The following is a 16,594-nucleotide window of genomic DNA, read 5'->3' as shown; positions in this document are numbered from 1 at the left end:
TATCAGCTTTTTAAATACTGTAGAGGAATGAAGATCTTGGTCGTAGGTAGACTATAGCATTGTCCCAGGTGTGATTAGTTTGAAAGACGATGATTAATTTACCACAGCCATAGTTACTGTAAAGTTAGTTATCTCACCTTTACATAACATATCACAAAACTTATTTCATTGTTATGGCAAATATCTTTAGAATTTTTGGAATTATGACTGCTGTTTATCCTGTTGTGTGTTTATATTTGCATCAGGACTTGATAAATTATTTCTACTAACTGCTACAAAACGTATTGTCTACTGCTCTCTGGTTAGGTTCTTACAATTAGCTGCTGTCACACCACTGTATTCCCACTGTGTCTGATGGTGATTACTGCCAACATGACTCTGCAGAACTTAAGCAATGACATTCGTCCTGTTCTAAATTCCTACTGGTATTGGATAGCCATAAGTATGGAGATACTATATGAGTGGTGTATAATTATTTTTCATGTTATTAAACTAACTTGTTCCAAGTATGCAAAAATGAATTGTATGTTACATAACAAAATAAGGTAGTTCAATTGTTAAGATACTGGCCTCAGGTTTGAAATGGAGGAGGTTCATGTACTGTCCAGCCATGCTGATTTAGATTTTCCTAAATCACTTCAGAGAAGTGGCAGGATAGTTTCATCAACAAGATCACAGCATACTGTCTGTCCTCTCCTCATTAAAAATGTGTGTATTCATACATCTGTATTAATGTTTTCCTTGTATTAAGATGACAGATCCCATATCATTGTAAAATTATCGCTGTGATAGTAAATTACTATTACTACTACTACTACTACTACTACTACTACTATTACTACTACTACTAATAATAATAATAATGTAGCATATTCTTTTCTTTTTAAATAACTGATACACCAACAAAAGATCACCCTGACACAAAGTAACAAAATATGAGATCACCTGTTAGCTGACGCCAATGCTTAATAACAAATGACTGCTAATAACTCAGTAGCTCTTATTCTCTATTATGAACCAAACAATAAGTTAATAGTAACACTTTTTTATGCTTTATAGTGGTTTGGTGGAAATCTTCTCTGTAACAACTAAACTTTACATAGGTCACAATGCCGAACACAGTAACATGTAGCACACAAGAGATCAAGTCACGTAGATAAACTCCAGTGGCTACATAATATTTTGTGGTAGTATAGTGATAATTTGATATAAACCAATTTTTAATAGTTGTCTCTCTTTGTTAATGTATTCCTTGACATTTAAAGTATCTGTATTTGGATCCCTGAAAACGCGTTTGGTTTGTTGAAAGAGAGAAGGCGATGCTTCTCAGGGGGTATCGGCATTCTGTTAAAATTAAATGCTGGACTGAAGGATCTCTACACACATGCTCCTACATCACCAACCACACCTACAATCTAGCACCACCCTGTACTGGAATAACTTAACCACATCCTCCAACAGATCTCCTAATACCTTTGCTATGCTCTGAAATGAATAACTCTATACCTTCCTCTCCTAAAGTGGTATCCCACTGTCCACCTAATCCATGAAATATCCTGGTCCACCCTTATATCTATCACCAATCTCTTGCTATATGGGTCATAGTCCTGAGGAAGATCAAGCTGTAATACATTTCCTATGCTCCCAGCACATCTAATTCAGTATAGTCAAAGGCATATTGTCGGTGAAGAAACAATACCGCGTAAGTAGCAAAATAAGAATTTTACACGAGACAATAAACTGTCTAAAATGCCTAATACATTTCACAGTGGCGCTAAATTTGCATCGTAGCAATACAGGGAAATATTGGATCAAATAAAAATGTGAAAAAAAAAAAGCTTTAGAAATCTTAATTATGGCACACACACGAATTGTCTTGGTATTTATGCCATGATCTGTTACTTACGCGGTATTTGTTTGTCAGTCTCCTGGCACGACTTGACACATTTACGTTGGTATTTGGTGCTGAGAAAGCTAGGAAGAACACGTTTTGGAGCATTAATCATTTTTTTATTGAAAGATTTCATGGAAACATTTTAAATAAATATACTGTTTACATAGTTCCAATAATGTCTGCGCATTTCTTCAATAAAAATTCTAAACATCACTCAAAGCAGCAACAGAGAATTACACTGCACTGATATTCGTCACACAGTTACCTCTGCGATAATTTTCATTCATAAGGAATGTTATCATAATAACTATGACAATCTTTAGTAAGAACAGATTTAAGTTGTTGTACATGATCCCATTTGGATTTCTTGATTTTCAGTCTTTCCTTGTATAGTTTCGGGAAGCAAACATCTCCAAGCATTTTCCTCAGATGCCTCAGTAATTCTTGCCACGCCTCGTTGAAAGAGCACTTGTAGTAAATAATATGATTTGGGCGGCACTGTATCGCCCTCAGATGGGTAACTGTAGGATCATTTTTTACAGCTCTTCCAGGCCTAACTGAGTCGTACAGCCACAAACTTTTCTCTGCGTAGATGATGAAAAAGGAATAATCTAGGTAATGGACTTCATATGACTGTGGCTTTTTTCTCACTTCTTTAATATCATACCGTATTGGCTAGGAAGTATAACTTCATGTCCTTTTTAAGCTTGCACTCAATGGAACTGTGAACTGAGTCACATTCCATTTGAGTATGGCCTTTCTCCAAAAACTTTTGTGTAATCAATACCCCAGTATCAATTGCTAATCTTAAAAGAGCATTTAATAATATCACATTTCAGTTCTGAAATGTACAGCCGTCAGAATACAGAATGACTTGAATGGCATTTTCCTTAATCATTCTGGACAGTGTTCAAGATGCATGAGGCAAAACATGATGCAACCAAATCACCTTGCGTTTTATCGAACCAGTAATATACTGCATCACGTCTTTCTAAATTATACATTGTAACATTATGAACAGCCAACTTTGTTTTATAATAAACTGCACTTGCACTTAAAAATGGAACTACTTTCGCGGCCTGGAAGTCCATTGTGTACACTGAGTAGAGCTTCTGCTGGGCTACTTTCTTTTCAGCATATTTTTGCATCCTTGCCTGCCCTTTCCATTCTGTGTGTTGCTTCCACACATCTTCACACAAGTTACCAAGCCTGTAACTACAACACAAGTTGCACTGGTCTTTCTTGGGGGAAAATAAGCTAATATTACCATATTCTAAAATCAAGTTAAAGGTAGCCTGACGTAACGGTGAAACCTTCTCCACATGACACTTTTCCACATAGAGTCCATACAGAAGAACTGTAGAATAGGCTTAAGGTACAACTTCGAGGAGGATTTCCTGCAGTAATGCAATGGAAGTTTCGGAAGAGAGTCCAGGAATTCTTTCATGTAGGTTCTCTCATCTTTCTTCTTCGTCTGTTTGATTCGAGGTCGTGACAATTCTGTATCAGGACTCATTCCATGTGTGGAATTACCCAGCTAATACTGGACAGTCCATTCTTTAATCCGAAGAGTATTGAGAAGCATCTTTTTGCTTACTTTGTTTCCCCAGCTCATTTTTCAAATGATAAATGAGTGTCTCTTTTCTCCTGGATTTGCCAGTGTTCTTCCCTGGACGTTTGGTTAAAATTACGTCCACAAGGTTGATCCCATGGCATCGTTTCCCAAAATGTGTTAATATTGTCTGCCTATCATCAGCAAAAAACTGATGACACTTCCTTTGAACGGATTTCTGGCACATCTTCGAAGTACATGTTGGAACTAATTTTCGTGCCTCTCTTGGAGTATCATGAGTGATTTTACCAATTCGACTTCTTTTGTATCCAATATAGGCCTGTCCACACATTCTCAGAATTTTATTGGCATTTTTCTTCCAATCTTCAGGATGTGGTTTAGACTTCCTTTTCCTGTCACTGCTTATGTCACCATAAAATTCTTGGTCTTCACTGTCAACATCATTATTGCTCCAGTGATCTTCTGATAATTTAACCAGAGCGTTCGGCAAACAATGAGCACAGTCGCATGGCAATGAGTGTGAAGTAATGTCATTTCTAGTGGAAACTGTGGCTGTGGTTTCACTTTGAGCATTGTTGGATACAGCCACTGAAGTTTCTAGATGAAAAAATATTTATAAATTAATTTAAGCAGACAAAGATGAAGCTCAAATTCATGTATTTGTGAGAACAATGGCATCAGTAATACTATTAACAATAATCCCAAGAAAATTTACCTGCATCCTTAGATGTTGCAGGAACAGTAACCGAGAACCCCATATACGAAATTAATTCTTCTTCGGTAAATGTTAACTTCAGCGTTACGACTTTTCTCGCCTGTTGTTTGTTCTGCATTTATGGGAGATCCTACAAGAAAGTGGACAGTCTAGAAATCTTTGGCATAAATGAATAAAGCACACAACGAGTTGCAGGACTACTAACATTCAAAGGGGAATAATAAAACAATTTTCTCACTGCTGCCAGTCATTCTCAGGAACGATTCTCATAGGCTGATTTCAGCTGAGAACCAATTTCTTCTTCAGTAAAAAGATCGTCATCTCTATCGTTGTCCATTACCACGAATGAAGCTACAAGCACGGAACCACTTTCGAGCACTGTTAAATACGTAATAAGGAAATAACAATGTGCTGTGGCTGCGTGTGCTTTTGTATCTACGCGGTATTGTTTACAGTATCCATTGATTGTAGATACGCGTTATTTAATTCTCAACAATTCTGTGGTATTGCTATCTATTTATTTGCTGTGTCACATACGTGGTATTGTTTTAGATAATTTTTTCATGGTAAATAATTAGAAATTCACAGATGTGTGTATGATCAATGACATCATCTGACTGAAAAACGAAAAATTGGCAATTTGTCAGTTACGTGGTATTGTTTCTTCATCGACGATATGGTACCCTACCTGAGGCAGGGACACCTATGAATGCATGCTTCTCACATATCAACTCAGCTGTAACTTCTGTACAGCTGTTTATGTGGCATGGCCACTGCCAAACTATGGTCAAGAGCAAAGTTGACCACTCAGTGTCAGAACACGCCAAACACACCACTGACGACATTTGACTTCAATGACTGCTTCACAACTCTTGCCATATGGATCTCCCCTAACCCTCCCCCACTCAAATAGCAGCTTCTCTGAATTACATAGATGGCAACTGTCTTTACAATCTTACAACACATCCTTTGATTCCACAATTCTCCTGGCCTCTAACTCCACTAGCATGTCTGAACCCACCTTCAACCCTGCTCTCATGCCTCACACTTAACTTCAATACTCTACAACTGCAATGGTCTTTGCTTGATCTATTCTCTCACCCAGCCAACCTTTCCTCAACTTTATCATGTACCACAAACAACTTACTCTGTCTGCAACAATCCTATCCCACTTACCGATGTTTTTGATCTTGTTCATATGCCTGTCAACTACTGATCACTAAACCACAACTTTCACTATTTGGGGTTCAAAACAAGTTAAGACTGGAACTGCTGATTCTATAAATAACACCATGTAATACTTAAGCTGCTGTTCAATTTATTCTTTGTTGTGTGACCAGTTTCAGTCAAAGTTCATCATCCAGCACTTATTGTATGCACATCATCATGGATATAGGAACACTTCACATGAAAAGGATGACTGAAAAACTGCAGTAAAAGTACAACAATACCTACAGATTTTTGTTAATTCAAGATTTACATATATAAAAAACAGAACGTAAAAAATATAATATTTATAAATAATGTTTAGTGTTACAGACATAAATACAAAGAGCATCAATTCCAGACGGCTATTCAAGGATTAAGAAAAATAAAATAGCAAGTAATAATTAACCATAAAAAAGTAAAATATCATGACTTTGTAAATGCCATATATTTAATTTTAATCAACTGGTCCTCATGACTAGTATTATCTTTGTAACAAGATATCACAAAAATTTTCAATATATTCTTTGTTTTTCAGTTCAGGTTACTGATTTAAAATGGGATTTGGTTTCTTAACATAAAGTGAAAAATATCTTTCTTTCGTGAAATGCATATATTTACCTTTACCTGTTTACGTAAAATAATAACACTATTTTCAATTTTATCTACTGCATTTTTTTGCACCTCCTAAAGGCATAGCAAACATTACTGGATTGTTTTGGTCAGTCTTACAAGGTTCTTAGTGTAGTGTACATATTTTTCCAACATAATATTTATCACACTTGATTCAATGCACTTGATAAATATCTGGCTGGTGGGAGTGGCACACTGAGTCACATTTATTCCCTTATTGGATTTGCAGTCCAAAAACCAATTTTTGCTGTTTGGTTTCCAGACTGGAAATGCAATAAGAAAAGTTTAAAAAACGGCTAAGAAATTAATGCCAACACTTTTGTGATTACTGAGAGCCTCATTCCAAAGCAGCATGCTAGGACATCCAGCAACAGGGTCTTGTTTAGTGGACAGAATTTAAAGAGATTTATAGACTGGTGGAGATTAGTACTCATAAAAATTTTTGATGGTGAGATACTTTTATAGATGTTTGTAATTTATAAAATGGTGCAGGGCTTACGAAAGTTCCAATAAAATGTTTACAGGGATGAATCATGTTGTAAACTATTAACAGATACAGTCATGATTTAATTACCAGTTTCAAACACAGACCGACACAATATTATAAAGCAAATGTTCTGAAATGGCAATCAACCAGTTGGATGAAGAAATTTGGATTGATTGACAGACGTAGGGAGAATACTGGGAGTTTGAAAAAGATCATTTTCCAGTAATGGGACATTTTTTGGAGCCTGTCAATTTAGAGAGTTTGACACTCAGCATTTTTAAGGAACGAAACTCTGAGTATAATGTAGTTGACTTTCAGTGTGTGTTTTTAGAAGCCTTGTAGCTCAAAGCAGTTGACTTCTACCGACAGAGAATTTCCAAAGGAAGGGGTTCTTGATGCGAGAATGGGGAAAGGAATCTGTCTTCAGAAAATGTCATCAGTTCTCCTTTGGCTCTGTCCACTCTGAATGTTTCTTTTCCTTTTTCCTTCTTCTTTCACAGTGTCAGGACCTATTTGCTCCTCTTTCAGTATTCATTAGCATTATTATGTCACCACTGTCACCTGCACATCAATTCTACATGAGTGCCCAATCTCCTGGTATCCTTTTCAGAAGCTCACCTGATGGAGATTGTCTAGCAGTCAAAGGACCCCCAATGAAGAGACAGTGCTCTGAACAGAGTTAGTGAGATTATATTATCTGGGCGTTACTCAGACTTGTCTTGATGAGCAACAGGTGGCAGGAGATAAATGAGTGACTGCCTTTAATCACAACTGTAAACTACCAGTCTTGTCTACAATGTAAACAACAGATGAGTCCTTAGTACATAATTTGTTTTTAATTAATTTACAAACATAAGGTGGTGTAATGCTTATCAGAAGTCAAAACTTTACCTCAAAGAGGAAAAGGCTAAATGCCAAAGTGTCAAATGGCACCCCCCCCCTTCTTTTCTTTCTTCATTTTTTTAAAAAGAGGTTTGAATGAGCAGGTCAAAGCCATGCTTCTTTGAAACCTTGGTTGTGGTCCACCACAAATTTATACCTGAGCAACAGATGATTGTGCGTTTTCTACACAGTAGTGCTGAAAAGTGAAAGACTGAAGAGGTCAACCGAATGAAGCCAAGCACTGCCACCAATCAAAAGCTGCATCATGATAATGCAGCACAACACCTCTGCTTCATGGTTAAAAACTATCTGGACCAGATGCCACTGCAACAATTCTCCAGGACACATACAATCCCAATGCAGTCTTGCCACACTCTCTCCTGTTCCCTCAACTGAAAAAAGCTCTCAAAGGGAAACAACGTGAGACTGTAGCATAGATCAAAGCAGTTTTGATATGCTACTTGAGGGACATTCTTGAAAAGGACTTCCACAGAGAAATGTGGAAAACTCATTGGCAGTAGTGTGTTGATGCCCAGGGGTTCTATTTTGGAGAATTTTTATTGTTTGTAGCAATAATTTCAACACTTTTCTTCAAATTTGGACTCATTCCATTTTATACAGGCCCTATACTAAAGGTACTACGTTAATCAGATGCAATAAAAGAGTTTGCAGCTGCTGGAATTATGATGTCAATACTGTGCATACAGGGTGTCCTTGGAGCCATGTTCAATATTTACAAATACGACAGGAACAATAATTTGAAGCAAAAAACTTCATTTGGACACCTGCTCTATTCCAAATGGTTTCCAAGATAGAATGTTGTTTATTTCCTGTATTATTCAACACATCATCAGGTTTCCATACATACAACAGTCAGAAAACATTACAAAATGTTTTTTTACAAAGTATCAATTGAAAAATACATAGTTTTAATGCATTCAGCTGTAAGCATTATTGTACATCTCAGATTACAGCTGTAGTGCAGTTCACAATAAATGTCTGAATTTCCCTCCATTAACTTCAATGCATTTGTGCACTCTTGGGACAACATGTTATATTGCGTGTATTGACAAGTTCCCTCAGATGTCTGATAAAATGTGGAGGGGGCTCCATCAAGCTGGAAACACATTGCAGTCCATGTACATTATTAGTGTATTTCGTAAGCATGATCTTGTGGAAAATTCATTTACTGATCATGGAATCAAGTTTACGAACACTTTGTGTTAGCATGCCAATGGCCCTGTATGAGAAAGGCAAAGACCAGGGAAGACTCTGGGTGTTACACGTTGTGTTTTTTTTTTTTTTTTTTTTTTTTTTTTTTTTTAGATTAAGCAGCTCTCCATCCAGTACAGACAATGATGGCTATTGAAGACCTTGAAGAATTAGTTTAATACCCAAATCTCATACAGAAGCCTGTTGTTGTGGTCTTCAGTCCAGAGACTGGTTTGATGGAGCTCTCCATGCTACTCTATCCTGTGCAACATTCTTCATCTCCAACTAACTACTGCAACCTACATCCTTCTGAATCTGTTTAGTGTATTCATCTCCCGGTCTCCCTCTATGACTTTTACCCTCCACACTGCCATCCAATGCTAAATTGGTGATCCCTTGATGCTTCAGAACATGTCTTACCAACCGATTCCTCCTCCTAATCAAGTTGTGCCACAAATTACTCCTCTCCCAAATTCTGTACATAACCACCTCGTTAGTTACATGATCTACCCATCTAATCTTCAGCATTCTTCTGTAGCACCACATTTTGAAAGCTTCTTGTCTAAGCCAGTTATCATCCACGTTTCACTTCTATACACAGCTACACTCCACACAAATACTTCCAGAAAAGACTTTCTGACACTTAAATCTGTACTCAATGTTAACTAATTTCTCTTCTTCAGAAATACTTTTCTTGCCATTGCCAATCTACATTTTATATCCCCTCTACTTCGACCATCATAAATTATTTTGCTTCCCAAAAAGCAAAACTCATCTACTACTTTGAGTGTCTCGTTTCCAAATCGAATTTCTTCAGCATTACCCAATTTAATTTGACTACATCCCATTATCCTCGTTTTGCTTTTGTTGATGTTCATCTTATATCCTCCTTTCAAGGCACATCCATTCCATTCAACTGCTCTTCCAGGACCTTTGCTGTTTCCAACAGAATTACAATGTCATTGGCAAACCTCAAAGTTTTTATTTCTTCTCCATGGATTTTAATTCCTGCTCCAAAGTTTTCTTTTGATTTCTTTACTGCTTGCTCAATATACAGACTGAATAATATGCGAGATAGGCTACAACCCTGTCTCACTCCCTTCCCAACCAATGCTTCCCTTTCACGCCCCTCTACTCAAAAAACTGCCATCTGGTTTCTGTACAATTTGTAAGTAGCCTTTCGCTCCCTGTATTTTACCCCTGCCACCTTCAGAATTTGAAAGAGAGTATTCCAGTCAACATTGTCAAAAGCTTTCTCTAAGTCTACAAATGCTAGAAAAGTAGGTTTGCCTTTCCTCAATCTCTGTTCTAAGATAAGTTGTAGGGTCAGTATTGCCTCATGTGTTCCAACATTTCTGCGGAATCCAAACTGATCTTCCCCGAGGTCGGCTTTTCCTAGTTTTTTCATTCGTCTGTAAAGAATTCGTGTTAGTACTTTGCAGCCCTGACCTATTAAACTGATATTCAGTAATTTTCACACCTGTCAACACCTGCTTTCTTTGGGATTGGAATTATTATATTCTTCTTGAAGTCTGAGGGTATTTTGCCTGCCTCATACATCTTGCTCACCAGATGGTAGAGTTTTGATAGGCCCGACTCTCCCAAGGCTGTCAGTAGTTCTAATGGGATGTTGTCTACTCCCGGGGCCTTGTTTCGACTTAGGGCTTTCAGTGCTCTGTCAGATTCGTCATGCAGTATCATATCTCCCATTTCATCTTCGTCCATGTCCTCTTCCATTTCCATAATATTGCCCTCATGTACATTGCCCTTGTACAGACCCTCTCCTTCCAACTTTCCCTTCTTTGCTTAGGACTGGTTTTCAATCTGAGCCCTTGATATTCATACAGGTGATCCTCTTTTCTCCAAAGGTCTCTTTAATTTTCCTGTAGGCAGTATCTATGTTACCCACAGTGATATATGCTTCTACATTCTTACATTTGACCTCTAGCCATCCATGAATAGCCATTTTGCACTTTCTGTCGATCTCGTTTTTGTGACATTTGTATTCCTTTTTGCCTGGTTCATTTACTGCATTTTTATATTTTCTCCTTTGATCAATTAAATTCAATATCTCTTCTGTTACCCAAGGATTTCTACTAACCCCTGTCTTTTTACCTACTTGATTTTCTGCTACCTTCACTATTTCATCTCTCAAAGCTATCCATTCTTCTTCTAGCGTATTTCTTTCCCCTGTTCCTGTCAATCGTTCCCCAATACTCTCTATGAAACACTCTACAACCTCTCGTTCTTTCAGTTTATCCAGATCCCATTTCCTTAAATTCCCAACTTTTTGCAGTTTCTTCAGTTTCAATCTGCAGTTCATAACCAACAGATTGTGGTCAGAGTCCACATCTGCTCCTGGAAAAAATTAATTTAAAACCTGGTTCCTAAATCTCTGTCTTACCATATATCTGAAACCTTCAAGTTCTCTGGGCCTCTTCCATGTATGCAACCTTCTTTCATGATTCTTAAACCAAGTGTTAGCTATGATTAAGTTATTCTCCATGCAAAATTCTACCAGATGGCTTCCTCTTTCATTCCTTACCTCCATTCCATATTCACCTGCTACGTTTCCTTCTCTTCCTTTTCCTACTATCGAATTCCAGTCCCCCATGACTATTAAATTTTCGTGTCCCTTTACTACCTGAATAATTTCTTTTATCTCCGCATACATTTCTTCAATCTCTTTGTCATCTGCGGAGCTAGTTGGCATATAAACTTGTAATACTGTGGTAAGCATGGGCTTCGTGTCTATTTTGGCTACAGTAATGCGTTCACTGTGCTGTTTGTAAGAGCTTAACTGCGCTCCTATATTTTATTCATTATACGGAAGTCTACTAACAATTATTTTTCTTGAGCACCATTTGCGAATGGAACAGAAAAGGGAGGAAATGACAACGGCATACAAAGTACCCTTCCCCACACACCAAAAGGTGGCTTGCAGGAGTGTACATGTACATCATGTCGTAAGCTTTCACAGGGTAAATGTAAGTGTAGGCTTCTGTGGCCATTGTCACTACAAACAAAATTCTTCAGGATATGTGACCACATTGTCAATATGTAAAATTTCACTAGTTAGTTTGCATATCTCTTCAAGCATCTCCCAGTAAAAGCAAGATTCTCATCTTTGTACCACTTTGAAATCTTACTCAATATTTATGCAACTGTTTGAGACAGTATTTAATTAAAAAAGGACTGCATTACCTGCGAAAAGTCTGAAATTCCTAATTGCCCTGGGGCAATGGCCTTCCATCCAAGATAACATGCAGTGTCGTCCTCACTAAGAGATCTTCAAACACAAATTTTACTTGATACAGGATGTATTCCTAAAAGCATACGAGTCAATAATGCACCTGTGCTTATTGTCAAAAGTATGATCATATTGGGTATCAAGGGAAATTTGTGACAGGATTGAGGACTTTTCTGAAGGGAGGATGCAGCATGTTGTCTTGGAGGGAGACTCATTGTTAATACGTAGAAGTAACTTCGGGTGTGCTCCTGGTAAGCGTACTGGGACCCTTTTCTGTTGATAATGTATATCAACGACCTTGTAGACAATGTTAATAGTAACCCCAGAATTTTTGCAGATGATGCTTTTTTGGTTTTAGGGTGCACAACTACGATGGTCATTAGCGCCCAGACTAAGTTAGGAATGCACCGCGAGGCACAAGGTTAAAACAGCAACTAAAAGGGACAATACTATAAAAGACATAGACAGGCATAGGATTAAAAAAACAGCATAATCAAATGTCCTTAGACAGGTTTGTCAAGTTGATAAAATGAAGAACGCGAGCAGTTGCTCCTGGGTCATCCGGTAAAATGGCATCCAGAGTACATGGCAGGCCAAGATCAACGCACAGTGCATTAAAATTCGGACAGGACGTTAAAATGTGGCGTACCGTCAGCAATTGCCCACATGGGCAGAACGGCGCCAGCGCAGCCGTCAGCAGATGGCGATGGCTGAACTGGCAGTGTCCAATTCGTAACCGGGCCAAAACGACCTCCTCCCGCCGAGAAGGGCGTGAAGAGGTCATCCAAGCTACGGGAAGAGGTTTCAAGGCCCAAAGCTTGTTGTCCGTAAGTGCAGCCCAATCGGCATGCCACAGCGATAAAATGCGCTGACAAATGAGCCTGCTACAATCTGATGAAGGGACACAACAAGAAGCTGTCTGAGGCTGGAGGACCGCAGCCTTGGCTGCGGCATCTGCAGCTTCGTTCCCAGGGATACCGACATGGCCAGGAACCCACATAAAGGTAACCGGAGAACCGTCGTCCACCAGCTGCTGAAGAGAGCATTGGATCCGGTGCACGAAAGAGTGAACCGGATACGGATCGCTGAGGCTCTGGATGGCGCTCAGGGAATCGGAGAAGATGACATAAGCAGAATGTCGGTGGCGGCAGATGTAAAGAACAGCCTGGTAGAGGGCAAATAGCTCAGCTGTGAAGACCGAACAATGGCCATGGAGCCAGTATTTGAAACTGTGTGCCCCGACAATAAAAGAATACCCGACACCGTCATTGGTCTTAGAGCCATCTGTGTAAATTAAGATCATATTAATGAACTTCGAATGAAGTTCAACAAAACGGGAGCGGTATACTGAACCGGGGTAACCTCCTTTGGGAGTGAGCTGAGGTCAAGGTGAACGCGAACCTGAGCCTGGAGCCAAGGTGGCGTTTGGTTCTCGCCCACTCGAAAGGTTGCAGGGAGTGAAAAATCAAGCACGAAGGAGGCGACGAAAGTGAACTCCAGGGGGTAGCAGGGCAGAAACATACAACCCGTACTGACGGTTGAGAGAGTCGTCAAAAAAGGAACGATAAGATGGGTGGTCGGCATTGACAATAGCTGACAGGCATACCGACAAAGCAGTATATCGCGCCGGTAGGTTAGTGGCAATTCACCGGCTTCAGCATGAAGACTCTCGACAGGACTAGTATAGAATGCTCCGATCGTAAGACGTAAACCCCGATGTTGTATGGAGTTGAGGCGGCGTAAGATGGACGGCCATGCAGAGGAGTATACGAAGCTCCCATAATCCAGCTTGGAGCGGACGATCGACCGATATAGGCGAAGTAGGACGGTTCGATCCACTCCCCACGACATACCACTGAGAACACGGAGGACATTTAGAGAACGGGTACAACGGGCTGCCAAATATGACACATGTGGAGACCAGCTAAGTTTCCTGTCAAATGTAAGACCTAAAATTTTGTTGTCTCCACATATGGGAGAGCAACGGGACCGAGTCGTAAGGATGGTGGGACAAACTCTTTGTAGCGCCAGAAGTTAATACAGACCGTCTTCTCGGAGGACAAACGGACGCCATTGGCGACACTCCAGGAGTAAAGACGGTCAAGAGAACGCTAAAGACAGTGCTCCAGGAAACATGTACGCTGCGCGCTGCAACAGATGGTAAAATCGACCACGAAAAGTGAGCCTGATACATCAGCTGGGAGGCAATCCATTATTGGATTGATCGCTATGGTGAAGAGAGCGATGCTCAAAACTGAGCCCTGTGGCACCCCATTCTCCTGGCGAAAGGCGTCGGACAGGACAGAACCCACACGTACCCTGAACTGTCGATCCATTAAAAAGGCACGAATAAAAAGAGGGAGGCAACTGCGAAGGCCCCATGTATGCATGGTGCGGAGAATGCCCGCCCTCCAACAGGTGTTGTAAGCCTTCTCCAAATCAAAGAACACAGCCGCGGTCGGGTGCTTCCGTAAGAAGTTATTCATAATGAAGGTTGACAAGGTAACCAGATGGTCAACAGCACAGCGGCGCCTACGAAATCCACATTGTACATTGGTAAGTAGGCGTCGAGATTCGAGCAGCCAAACCAAACGAGAGTTAACAATTCGCTCCATCACCTTACAGACACAGCTGGTAAGCGAGATGGGTCGATAACTGGAAGGCAAATGCTTGTCCTTCCCCGGCTTAGGAATTGGGACAATAGACTCGCGCCAGCATGTGGGAACACGACCCTCAATCCAGATGCGATTATAAGTACGAAGAAGAAAACCTTTACCCGCAGGAGAAAGGTCCTTCAGCATCTGAATATGAATAGAATCACGCCCTGGAGCGGAGGACTGTGACCGGGCAAGTGCATTTTCGAGTTCCCGCATGGTGAATGGGGCATTATAACTTTCACGATTCGAGGAGCGGAAGTTAGGTGGCCTAGCCTCCTCTGCCTGTTTTCCGGGGAGGAAGGCAGGGTGGTAATGAGCGGAGCTCGAAACCTCTGCGAAAAAGTGGCCGAAGGCATTGGAGACATCCTCAGGGGCCACAAGGACATCATTCGCGACCGTCAAGCCAGAAACTGGTGAGCGGACCTTAGTGCCAGACAGCCGGCGCAGGCTACCCCAGACGACAGAAGAAGGAGTAAAACTGTTGAAGGTGCTTGTGAAAGCAGCCCAGCTGTCTTTCTTGCTTTCTTTAATCACACGACGACACTGCGCACGTAATCGTTTATAATTGATACAATTCGCCACCGTAGGGTGGCGTTTAAAGGTGCGTAAAGCACGTCGACTAGCACGTAAAGCGTCTCTACATGCTGCGGTCCACCAGGGGACGGGGTACGTGACGTGGAGAAGAATAAGTGTGAGGAATGGAATATTCAGCAGCAGTGAGAATGACTTCCGTGAGGTGTGCGACCTGACTATTGCAGCTTGTGAAGGTTTGATCCTAAAAGGTCGCCCTGGAAGAGAAGAGCCCCCAGTCTGCTTTGGAGATGTTCCAACTAGTTGATCACGGAGAGGGGGTATGATGCAGGAGATGGATAACACACGGGAAGTGGTCGCTCGAATATGTATCAGAAAGTGCATACCACTCAAACCGGCGTGCAAGTTGGGGAGTACATATAGAGAGGTCTAAATGGGAATAGGTGTGAGATGTATCCGAAAGAAAAGTAGGGGCGCCAGTATTGAGGCAGACAAGATTGAGATGGTTGAAAAGGTTTGCTAACAGGGAGCCCCTCGGGCAGGATGCTGGAGAGCCCCAAAGGGGATGGTGGGCACTGAAGCCTCCAGTTAACAAAAATGGTGCAGGTAGCTGAGCAATAGTTTGCATCATGTCTGCCCTGGTAACGGCAGACGACGATGGAGTGTAAACGGTACAAATGGAAAATGTAAAAGTGGGGAGAGTAATTCGGACGGCAACTGCCTGCAGGCCGGTGTGCAATGTGATGGGATCATAGTAAATATCATCCTGGACCAGCAACATAACCCCTCCATGAGCCGGAATACCTGCCACAGGGAGTAGGTCAAAACGCACAGAGGTATAGTGTGCCAAGTCAATTTGATCGCATGGGCATAGCTTCGTTTCCTGGAGAGCTACGACGAGCGGATAGTGCAAGCAGAGCAGCAACTTTAAGTCCTCTCGGTTGGAGTGAATGCCGCGAATATTCCAATGAAGAAGCGCCATCATGAGAAGAAAAAGAAAAAGGAGAAGCAAGAAGGGGTCACCTCGAAGGCCTCTGAGGGCCTGGCTTCGAGCGAGCACTGCCACCGCTATCAATAGGTGGAGAGTCATTGTCCACTGGTTCAATAGGTTCATCAGCCATCTTGTTAAGATGGCCGAGGGTGGAGCTTCCTCCACAGGTGAATGGCCAGATGTTCGACTACCAGCAGTGCGGTCAGGTGAAACGGATGACGGCCTGGGGCGGCAACCGCTGGGTGGTGCAGGAGAAAAAAAATGGTTCAAATGGCTCTGAGCACTATGGGACTCAACTGCTGAGGTCATTAGTCCCCTAGAACTTAGAACTAGTTAAACCTAACTAACCTAAGGACATCACAAACAACCATGCCCGAGGCAGGATTCGAACCTGCGACCGTAGCGGTCTTGTGGTTCCAGACTGCAGCGCCTTTAACCGCACGGCCACTTCCGCCGGCCGGTGCAGGAGAAGAAACGCGCCGTGGCGGAGAAGGAGAACTTTGCTTCCTACGAGCCTTCTTGGGAGGTCGTTTAGTAGAAGTACTGGTCGATGGCTGGGAGTT

The 16,594-nt window shown here is 41.1% G+C and overlaps 1 protein-coding gene across 4 annotated transcripts in view; it reads right to left on the bottom strand.

The window, feature by feature from the left end:
* Positions 1-16,594, bottom strand: part of LOC126249381 (exportin-6-B) — a 381,423-nt gene that overhangs the window by 315,749 nt on the left and 49,080 nt on the right. The window contains exon 2 of one of the 4 annotated variants that reach the window (XM_049951057.1): positions 4,183-4,312. The exons of the other annotated variants lie outside the window; for them this stretch is intronic. Coding sequence (XP_049807014.1) covers positions 4,183-4,188 — 6 coding nt within the window. The 5' untranslated portion in view covers positions 4,189-4,312. The remainder of the gene's footprint in view (positions 1-4,182; positions 4,313-16,594) is intronic. 4 annotated transcript variants of the gene reach the window in all.

Source organism: Schistocerca nitens, chromosome 1 (genome assembly GCF_023898315.1).
Source record: "Schistocerca nitens isolate TAMUIC-IGC-003100 chromosome 1, iqSchNite1.1, whole genome shotgun sequence".
NCBI classification, from domain to species: Eukaryota; Metazoa; Arthropoda; class Insecta; order Orthoptera; family Acrididae; genus Schistocerca; species Schistocerca nitens.
The sequence above is the reverse complement of the archived record's forward strand: the minus strand, read 5'-3'. Positions and strand labels throughout refer to the sequence as shown.